Source organism: Portunus trituberculatus, chromosome 32 (genome assembly GCF_017591435.1).
Source record: "Portunus trituberculatus isolate SZX2019 chromosome 32, ASM1759143v1, whole genome shotgun sequence".
Classification (NCBI taxonomy): Eukaryota; Metazoa; Arthropoda; class Malacostraca; order Decapoda; family Portunidae; genus Portunus; species Portunus trituberculatus.
This window is the reverse complement of record NC_059286.1, coordinates 5,281,840-5,293,181: the sequence shown is the minus strand read 5'-3', so window position 1 is coordinate 5,293,181 and position 11,342 is coordinate 5,281,840. Positions and strand designations below refer to the sequence as shown.

The 11,342-nt window shown below is 45.5% G+C and overlaps 1 protein-coding gene across 3 annotated transcripts in view; it reads right to left on the bottom strand.

The window, feature by feature from the left end:
• The window catches only part of LOC123511859, a 298,637-nt gene extending 287,637 nt beyond the window's left edge, over window positions 1–11,000 (bottom strand). Inside the window, exon 1 of one of the 3 annotated variants that reach the window (XM_045267909.1) lies at window positions 10,777–11,000. In XM_045267909.1, the coding sequence (XP_045123844.1) occupies window positions 10,777–10,843 (67 nt within the window). In that variant the 5' untranslated portion in view covers window positions 10,844–11,000. The remainder of the gene's footprint in view (window positions 1–10,776) is intronic. The other 2 variants (XM_045267911.1, XM_045267910.1) reach the window with 2 other exon arrangements.
• Window positions 11,001–11,342: the final 342 nt, after the last annotated feature.

Here is an 11,342-nt window from a genome sequence, read left to right as displayed (position 1 = left end):
CATCTACTTCGCGTCCCTTTAAGTTTGTGTTACCTATTTTTGCAGTTCGTTTTTTTTTTTTACTATTTATATCCATTATTTTCAATTTTCTTCTCTTTCATCAATACATAATTTTCTTCCTCCTTATTCCTTTACATCGGCTTGTGTATTTTCTTTTAGCCCTCTACTGTACTTCAAATTCATGGTTTTTATTGAATTTTATAATGATAGTTTATGCATCTCGGTTGGGTATCATTCTTTTATCATTCTATATTTACCTTTTCTTTATTTACTTTTATTTTTTAACCTAAACGTTGGTGTGTGTGTGTGTGTGTGTGTGTGTGTGTGTGTGTGTGTGTGTGTGTGTGTGTGTGTGTGCGTGCGTGTATCTTCCCGGCCCCAGCGTACACCTTTCACACTGACGGCTAAGTGAGGGAGGAGTTTACCGCCTCGCACCACATTTTCCACGTTTATCAGACCTTATTTACGATGCGCGTTAAAACATTTACTCCTTACCCCATTTTCTTTCACACCGTGCCTGTATTTTCTTAAAGTGCGATGTGACCTTGACCGAGAGCGAGAGCGAGAGCAAGAGGGAGAGAGAGAGAAAGGGAGAGAGAAAGAGAAAGAGAGTCCACTTTGATACTAACGAAAATAAAAAAAAAATAAAAAACGTAGATAAAAGCAGGAACAGCCAACCATTTCCTGAACCCCAAGACACTTAACTAATTCACCTTTCCAGCTGATTGATTACCTGGAGATTCACACGCTGGAGAGAGAAACGTAAGGGAACACAAAAGAAGGGCAAACCACAGCTGTTATGTCAATCTTTACGTGGCTGATATAAACACAATATTATCTAAACTGAACAGATGAAGACACGGGATACTGAAGTGTGAACTATGCCTACGAGAGAAACAACAGTAGGAAACACAAAGAAGAAAGAAAACAGATGCCAAGATATTGAGGAGGAAAGGAACTACATTGCATATATGAGCTTGACTGAGAGAAGCGTAGGTAGGGCGATAGGACAAACAAGGAATACACAGAACACTATAGAATATTGGCTCGAGGAGGTATTGTAAGGGTGAGAATAGAGACGTATGAGAGTAGTAGAGTGAAGAGTGTGTATAGGAAAGATTAGTTTGTGGATGATACTGTAGGTGAATGAGTGAAGTGAAAAGAAAGTACTTGGTGCTAATAAAAATATATAAATGGATGGGATATATTTTTTTTCTGAATGATTGGTATAAGAAGGAATGACTAACTGTGAACGTAGTGAGTGAGTGAATGAGTAAATGAGAGATAGAAACATTTGAGAATAGGAGTAAAAGATTTGAGTAATTAGCTGGAAGTAGCAAGTGAAAGATAAAGAAAATGAGATCACCACCACCAGCACCACCACTACTATTGCTACTACCACCACAACCACCTACCTACATCACCACCACCACCACCACCACCACCACTACTATTGCTACTACCATCACAACCACCTACCTACATCACCACCACCACCACCACCACTACTATTGCTACTACTAACATAACCACTACTACTATTCCTAACTACATCACCACCACCACTACTATTGCTGCTACCATCACAACCACTACTACTATTGCTACCTACATCACCACCACTACCACTACTACTATTGCAACTACCATCACAACTACTACTACTATCCCCACTTGCATTACCACCACCACCACTATTGCTATTACCATCACAACCACTACTACTACTACTATCCCCATTTACACCACCACCACTACTACTATTGCTAATACCATCACAACCACTACTACTATCCCCACTTACATCACCACCACAACCACCACTGCCAAACCTCGTCCGGCGAAGCACGCGAGAGGCAAATTTCGCACAAACAAAACCCAGGAGAACCGGGGCTCCAAAATGCCAATAGTCTCCCACGAAAACATTTTACTCCCTCTGACAGCGGCGCAACAAAGCATTTCTGAGCAACAAACTGATGCTTAATTTCTTTGTCCGGCGACGCGGGGCCTTGCTGTGCGGCGCTGGCACCTCGGTACAGCAAACACACATCTGTTACCCGGGGAATGAATGCTGATGAATTGGCTCACAGTATATTTTCCCGACGCCTCTCAGGACCAAGCATGCTGTGTGCCAGACGTGTTCCAGACGCGGCGCGCACCATTGTATGTTTTCAATGCTCAAACAGAACTGCTCGTAAACGCGTACTGCTAGTTGTAGAAATGGTGGCAGGTTACGGAGGTGGTGGTTGTACTAATACTAGTAGTAGTAGTAGTAGTAGTAGTAGTAGTAGCAGGAGGAGGAGGAGGAGGAGGAGGAGGAGGAGGAGGAGGAGGAGGAGGAGGAGGAGCAGGAGCAGGAGCAGGAGCAGGAGCAGGAGGAGGGAGCAGGAGCAGGAGGAGGAGGAGGAGGAGGAGAAGCAGAAGCAGAAGCAGCAGCACCACCACCACCATCACTACCAGTACAAGTAGTAATAGTAGAAGTAGTAGTAGTGGCAGTAGTAGTAGTAGTAGTAGTAGTAGTAGTAGTAGTAGTAGTAGTAGTAGTAGTAGTAGTAGTAGTAGTAGTAGTAGTAGTAGTAGTAGTAGTAGTAGTAGTAGTAGTAGTAGTAGTAGTAGTAGTAGTAGTAGTAGTAGTAGTAGCAGTAGTCGTAGTAGTAGTAATACCTTTCTACTGTTGTTGATGTAAAAATAGTACAACAGTAAGGGAGTAATAGTAATAGTAACAACAATATCAATAGATGGATGACTCAGTAGCAGCAGCAGCAGCAGCAGTACCACTACCACTAGTATTAGTAGTATTAGTATTAATAGTAGTAGAAGTAGTAGTAGTAGTAGTAGTAATATAAGAACAGCAACTAAGGTGGTCGTAATAGTCGAAGAAAGAGAATAACATCAGCTTAAAACAAAGAGCGAGGCCCTCGAGGGAGCCATTAGATATACATAAACCGTAAAATGAAGGGTCCCTGAGGACGAGGGGAAGGGGAAGGGGAAGGGGAGCGGAGGGAGGCACACCATCACCACTTTACTCATACGTTACGCTGTTCATTGTGTCGGCACCACCACCACCACCATCACCATCATCACCATCACCATCACCACCACCACCACCACCATCACCACCAAAGTCACGATCAGCAGTTATGTAACATACGGTTCCCACTCAAACAGTAATCAAAATTTTGCCTTATTCTTACCCCTTCAATACTGGGATCCATTTTTACCTTGAGATTTATATACGATAAGACTATTTTATTGACATTGCGAAGGGTCTATGTAGGTCAAAAGATTAATGGCAACAGTCTTTTTTTGTTTAATCCTCCACATAAGTTGCTGACGCTGTCTAGAATCACTAAATAGTAAACAAAATTGATATGGAAGCGTAGCATGGTACTCAAAGGGTTCAATTCTCTTAATTCGATGAGGAGACAATTAGCTGATCAAGTGATGAATACTGAGAGACAAACCAGAACACATTGGAGTTGTGGCTGGTTTCTCGCCTTCAGTATAGCAATGTAGAGTTTCACGGATAAATCATGGATAAATGCGTACAACTTTTTTTTTTTCGCTGTTATTACGAAGACACCAAAACGTAACACTTCATATCTATATACAAACAAGAAAATTTAGTTCTCCCACCAGTCTTGTCTTTATCTTCCTTCTTCAGGCTTACAGACTTGCACAGGGCGGGAGAGTAAAGAAAAGACTTAAAAAAAACAGGGACATAATAGCTTCATTCCACACCTTGCTTTCCTCTTCCTGACGCATCATTACCCGGCAAGAAAATTCTGGCAAACAGCGCAACATAAAGCCTCATGAGGGGAAAGACGCCTGGGTATAGTACTCTCTCTCTCTCTCTCTCTCTCTCTCTCTCTCTCTAACACACAAAACTCCACAGAATCACAGGAAGGTAAGACAGCATGACCCAGTTGGACCCATAATGTCTCGGAAAACAGCTACTCTTTCCCCGCCAGAGGTGTAATACAGTCGAGGCGATTTGCAGTGGTCTAAAGCACCCTTATTTACACTGGGGCGGCGGGTCACGCGAGGCTCACCACTGCCCTCGCCTTCACGTATTCCAATGGTCGTTATTATCGCCTTTACCTGAACACACCTGCACACAACCGCCAAATTCCGCCCCTCCACGCCCACACTGACCTGCCATTCACGGGTACCATCAACTCACGAACACGCACATGAGAACTGTGTATGTACGTTACTGTGCATGTGTTAGTGGAAGGGACTATCATTATACGTCTTGTGTGTGTGTGTGTGTGTGTGTGTGTGTGTGTGTGTGTGTGTAAAGATGCCATGTCCTTGTATGAGCAACTGCAGTCTATCAAATTTCCACTAAAACACCAAAACGAATCTAAAATTTCCTTGTATTATTCTGGTATTACCCTAATCTTTACCATGCATCAAAGCACGTGAGACAAAGGCGAGGAACAATACACGTTATTTCAAGCTTCATTTACTATGCTTGCCGCCTACCACATTCAAGGGCGGGAGTGGATACTGCGTGTGTGCTTGCCATTATAACCCCGCTTTAGGAAACAACTAAGAACGTGGTTATCATCAAGGCCTCCTCTTCTATAATTGGTTCCGCGATAACAAAGAAAATGATGAACGGAATGCACACAAAGATAATTAAGTTGGAAAATGCACAGGGGAGGCTTACGTTACTGCTGATTATGATGTTCCCGGCGATACATGAAACTGCAACAGGTGTATTTCTCTTTGTGGGAATCTCATACCTATGTTCTGAATGTCGTGGCGTTGTGGAGTAAATGTATCAAAGTTTGCATGTCTGTAATAAGAGTTGGTGAATGAAATGGGTTTTGAATATGTCGAACAAATCTGCAAACAAGAATGTGTGAAGCACTGAACAGGATTAGAAGTTCGTGGTTGGGTAGTGAAAATAAAGAAAATAAAGCTTAAAAGAGGACATTAGATAGATTTATGGTTGAGAGTGATAAATGGTTGACAGAAGCTCCCCTGTGTTGGCCGGCTCACTACATTCTTGTGTATTTAAATAACGGGTAATTTAAGAAAAGCTTTATTTGATTGTATTCATGCCCTTCCTTCTTAAATAATGGGTATACTAAGAATAGAACCAGCTTACTCAACTGGTCTTACAAGGTTAAACTAACACCAAAACTTCACGTAACACGCAAGTCTTCTGCAAAGATTATAGCTTATCAACAGAAAAGTACATAAACAAAAAATGGCATAAAAGTATCTGCTAAAAATATCAGATAACACCCGAGTTTTCGTCTAAAATTAGTGAAGGAACCAAGAAAACGAACAGAATTGATAGACAAGATTATCAGTGCAGCAGCAAAAGAATGACATTGCTCCATTTTTCCTTTGTATAATTAGTTTAGATGCAAAATAAAAGTAAGTACATGAAAATTACCAAGCAAGATGATGACTTAATATCCCACTTTCCCACGTAACCTTTAGTCAAGAGTCCGAAAAAATCCAAAATGACATTGAGAGAAACCGAAGCACACACACACACACACACACACACACACACACACACACACACACACACACACACACAGACAGACAGACAGAGAGAGAGAGAGAGAGAGAGAGAGAGAGAGAGAGAGAGAGAGAGAGAGAGAGAAATGACACCAGCAGTAGCATCTGGCAACCTGGACCACATCTTAACTTACACCTGCGTGACAACACCCAAGTAAGGGCATAACATTCCGTAGGCGGCCTCCTTTCCTCCTTTCCCTCCTTCCCTTCCTTCCTTCCTCATTACCTTTGGCACAGTGGCACAGTTTTCCTCCTCACGCCGTGCTTAGGAGAAAGACCAGGTGGCGGGGAAAGATTGGGAGAGCCTAAGAGAGCTGCTGGCCGGAAGAAAAATGGCCACAGGTGGGTACACTACTACGGTGGAGGACGATGATATGTGGGAGCGAAAATATGAGCGTGGGTGAAAGGCCTGCGAGAAGAGAGGAGCCGGTTGAAGGTAAGATAAAGACGATGTAGAGGAAAGGAACACGTCCAGGACAGAGAGGGGACAGAGGGAGGCGATAGGGACGACAGACATGAAGGAAACGTGTAGGGGACAGCAGGGAAGGAGTATGATAAATAAAGATGATAACGAGGACGATGAACACGGAGGGGGAGCGTATGGGAGGAGAATATAGGAGGCCAGTGAGAAGAAACAGGACGGCAAGGATGATGTATGTGACCATGGACACTGTAGGAGAAAGAGGAGATGGAATAATATTATGATAGCGGAAAGGGGAACACGCAGAAAAGGGCAGGTGTGAGGCCAGTGTGTGGAAAGGTAGGACTATGGATGAAGGGGAGATTAGACCAATTGTGAGGATAGATACAAGAACAGATACATAGAAAGACATACACTTACATTTCGTTCCCTATATGAGGAGAGAGATAGAGAGGAAAAATAAATCAAAAGGAGATACACTGTCACCCTCAGTTCTATGTATGAGAAAAGATACAAGGAAAGATTCAAAGGCAGAGATACAGATCCCGCCACCAGTCTTGCCTCAATTCTGTCCCTTGCAGTCTGAGGTGAGCGCCCTGAACCACGACCCGTGAACGACACCTGAAGCTCGCGCCGGGAAGCACCACGAGGGGACGAGAGGTTGATGGAAACTCGAAACCAGGACTAGACTCTCGGGATTCATATATCAACCAGCGAGTGGATTGGCAGCGATAGGCGTGGCGAGAGAGTGACTTCGAAATGTTACATGTGCTAGTACGGGACAGATGAGAGACAGAAGAGAGAATGAAAGAGGACTCAACCCAAGGGAACTGCTGTCACTTCCCTCTACCTGAGTGCCTGCTACTACCAGTGCCTCACTCTCTTGCTCCTACCCCGTCCTGCCTTGTCCTCCCATCCTCCCTCCCGCCACTGCCTCTCCTCGCCGGCCCGGACGTATCGCGCTAAGGGAAGGCAGCCAGACACAGCACAAACAAGCCCTCCCTCCCTCCCTCCCTTCCCTCTCCTCTCCCTTGCCAGCCGCTCGCCTCGCCTCCCGCCACTCGCCATGAAGTGACACACAAGAGAAGGAAACCACCACAAGGTAAACAATTAGGGTTCAAATTACACAGTTAAGCCACGCAGTTATCGATCTTAGGACGGTTTGCATGATAGTGTTCAGTCTTCACTAACAAACACGCGTCACGACGCGAGAAAAAAAATGAATAAGGAAAGTTTTATTCCTTCAGATGAATGGCGTCATGAATTAAAGCTTATGTTATATCGTTACGCAACACGAGTATCGATCTAAGGCAGTTTGCATGACAATAGCAAGCCATCACGCCAGCAGTCACGAGATGAAGAATAAACAAAACAGTCGAAATAGCATGAAAAGTGACTGCGATTGGGGAGGTGAGGAAAAATAAGTTATAATGAAGAGTGAGGGACAAGGCAGCCATGCGATGATGAATGATGGTGAGGGTGAGGGAGGGAGAGGAGGGAGAGAGGCGTGAGGCACCACCACCCTCACCTCCACCACCACCACTGCCTCATCCATCACCACCTCCTGCTCACATGTCACACTCACCATTCATCGTCATTAGTAGCGCTGGAAATTATCATGATTAGGCCTCCGTTATCAGCGCCCTGTACTCCCGAGCCGTCCCTGTCCCGTGATGCGTGCGCCTGTTCCCTGTGCCCTGTCCTCTGTCCGCAGGTGTGGCCCGGTGCTCCTCCTGTCAGCCCAGCCACCTGTCTATCTCCATCAGTGGGTGCCGTTCACTTGTCTATCTTGTTACTGTCTCAATACTGATTCGTCGCCTATCTGCATGTTAGTCTGTCACTCCCTTGTCTGTGTGTCTGTTCGCCTGTCTGTTCGTCTGTCTATCCAAATATGTGGGATTTTTGTTGGTCTGAGTGTGTGTGTGTGTGTGTGTGTGTGTGTGTGTGTGTGTGTGCTTTCCATCATCTGCACGTCATCTGTGTAAAACAACGTGATGCTCCAGTGGTAGTGTATTATGAAAAGAAAACATTTGTGTGGGCAGCTTTTTTCCGACTCCATCTCGTTACCGCCCCATTTTCTTTATCTGATGCATCTCCGTGTTTAGCGATAACTATAAAAAAATAAGCTAGAATATGATCATTTTAATACATCTCCCCTCTACGACAAAGACTTAAGAGAAACTATTAAAAAAACAAGACAATAAAGGAGAATAACAACATAATAAAACTGAATAAACAAAAGAGGAAGTGTTTTTTTTTTTTTTCTCTCTCTCCATGACTGTCAAACAAGAAGCGAAACACCGAACAAAACGAGACAAAACACATGGACCGGACAACATCACGGAAAACGGCTTGTGTGTGTGTGTGTGTGTGTGTGTGTGTGTGTGTGTGCTAACGACCCCTATCACACAGTCAATCTTCTCGCCTTAATATCCCACTTGCAGCCATGACCCGTCCCACGCCCTGCCCTCAGCGACAAAATGGCCAAACACACTAACAGGCACACACGCCGCGCCACACGAGCGCTAAATGCCCCGTGATGAGGAATGTCCAATATCAGCGACGCTCCAGGCAATACGTCCCGCAAGTGTGTCTAAAATATCCCTAGAATGCCTCCACAGCTCCCTCCGCCCGCACTGCAAGAACGCATTCTCATAACACACACACACACACACACACACACACACACACTTAACCCCTCCCCTCCCTCCCTCTCTCCTCCTTGTCTCCGTCTGTTTCTTTTATTTCATAGGGCGGGGTTAGATTAGGGCAAACAACGTTAAGTTAGGCTAAGCTCGGTTAGGTAATTTAATCCATCTCAGAACTAGCTAGAGTAGCTGATCTTCACGTGTGTACTCTCTCTCTCTCTCTCTCTCTCTCTCTCTCTCTCTCTCTCTCTCTCTCTCTCTGTAACACTCAAGTTTGATCTGACGGTGAGGAAAACAAAGAAATATTGAAGAGAACGCGTCTCCAAAATATTCCGGCCACAGAGCCTCACAAATGCAATATCCGGCGAGAAAAAGGCCACGTTTCCGCCGTTGGAGGTGTGAGGGCGCGAGGGAGAAGCCCAATGTTCGGGAACAGAAGAATAGCTCGTCAGTGCGAAACCCGCCACACAACCTCCTATATTTGGCTCTGCAAAAAGAAACATCACCGCCGGGAAAGAGAGAGAGGGAAAGAGAGAAGCAAAAAATGGAGCAAACGAGAGAGGGGGAGTAAAAGAAACGGGGAAAAAAAGTAAAGAAAATGGGAATGCATGAATTATAACGCAGAGTGGGATGGAGGAGACATTACAGAGGCATAACAAGAGAGGGGTGTCCAGCGGCGCAGAATCACTGATGACGCTGCAATTGCCACACTCGTAAATCATCGCAGTTCACCGCCGCTGGAGGTTTGGTGGCCATGCACAAAGATTCCACGAAATAGCGCCTCTTTTCGTCATCAAAGGGCGAGACTCCCTAGGAAGCCAGACTGTACTTAGGTGATAAGGGGCTACAAATTACCTGCCGGACAATCAAACCAGTTATGCACTCCCTCAAGCCACAAAGGAACGGATTTCAGGGTTCATACAGGACTCAAATACAACAGAACACCACAATGCATCAATCAGTACCAGAGATCAGCATAACAGTACAATTCACAGCGATATACCACAATAATACAATATGCCAACACAGTATCACAGCCAGTCAGCAGTATGTAACACCACAGAGTCAGCAATACTCATCACAGTCAACACAAGATAACACAGGTAACACAGTAACACGTAATTCATTAAATCAGCACTCCAAGAACATCAACACGTCATAATAACACATCAAATCAACAACACATCATTAGATAACAACAATTTAGCACGATATAAGATTCAGCACCAAGGATAACAGCACAACACACACACACACACACACACACACACACACACACACAGCGGCCAGCAACAAGCAACAGGAGAATCGCTATGGCTGAGTTGACGAGACAAGTGCAAGACAGCAACAAAACACCAGTGAAACCTGATAACTAGATTATGTATTACAAAAAAAGAAGGAAGAATAAGCTGCAGGCAATAAATTACCTAATCAACACCAGCTCTTAAGTATTCACAAAGATATGTTGTTACATTCCACATCAGTACACACACACACACACACACACACACACACACACACACACACACACACAATAAACATCCATCTCTCTCTCTCTCTCTCTCTCTCTCTATTTAAGATCAGACAAACCAACGTAGGTCACTGTCAAAACATGACCTAGCATGACCTGGTGACCTGTCTTGCCACATATGACAAACAGTAACGACTACACACACACACACACACACACACACACACACACACACACACGCACGCACGCACGCACACACGCACGCACGCACACACACACACACACGAATGCACGCACTACACACATACATACACAAACACACACACACACACACACACGAATGCACGCACGCACGCACACACACACACACACACACACACACACACACACACACACACACACACACACACACACACACACACACACACACACACACACACACACACACACACACTGCCAATCTACATACAGGTGCTCAATTTCCACGCCTGCAAATGACAGGTAGCTAAGAACAACGTGATCTGTCAGGGTGTGGGTGTGTGTTGATGATTGTGTTTGCATTTTTCACCTTTTTTCCCCATGCTATACCAAGGGGTGGGGGAGGAGGAAGGATGAGGAGGGAGGAACGAGTGAGCGACGGTAGATGTGGGGCAGAACAGCAGCGTCCAGTCTAAACCTTCAATAAAACACACCTGTAATCACGGTGAACAGGAGCAACAGTATCCCGGGCAGGTATCCACTGGCGCGGGCCTTCCTCATGGTGACCGTCGAGCCTAGTCAACTGGCACTGGCGAGAGCAAACACCGCACACACGGCCACGTATCCACACACTAGCACACAGATGAGCCCGCGACCGACACAGACCCTTCCGCGCGAAGTGGGAATCCACACTGACCTGTGAGAGAGGCGAGACTCGGGCTGCGGCGGCGGAGTGGCTCCCAGCACCACCTACCGGCCGCCGCCCTCACCACGCCGCCCCGGGACAAGGTTGTGGTTGTGGGCACGGCTTCTACCACCTGCCACACGTGCACGCGAGGGTCACGGGCGGCCACGGCAAGGTCGCTCACCCACATAAATAAGACCACATAAATAAAATGGTCTGGGCTGGCTCTGACTGTTAACTTGAGAGAAAAGTTGAGTCCCAGAAGAGAATGACCATCTTGTTACGCAGTTCTGAACACCACCCACTTACCGAAGCACTCTCCTGAACTCAGACAGACGCAGATAACATAGCGCACTGAGAAAGGTAACCGAAATA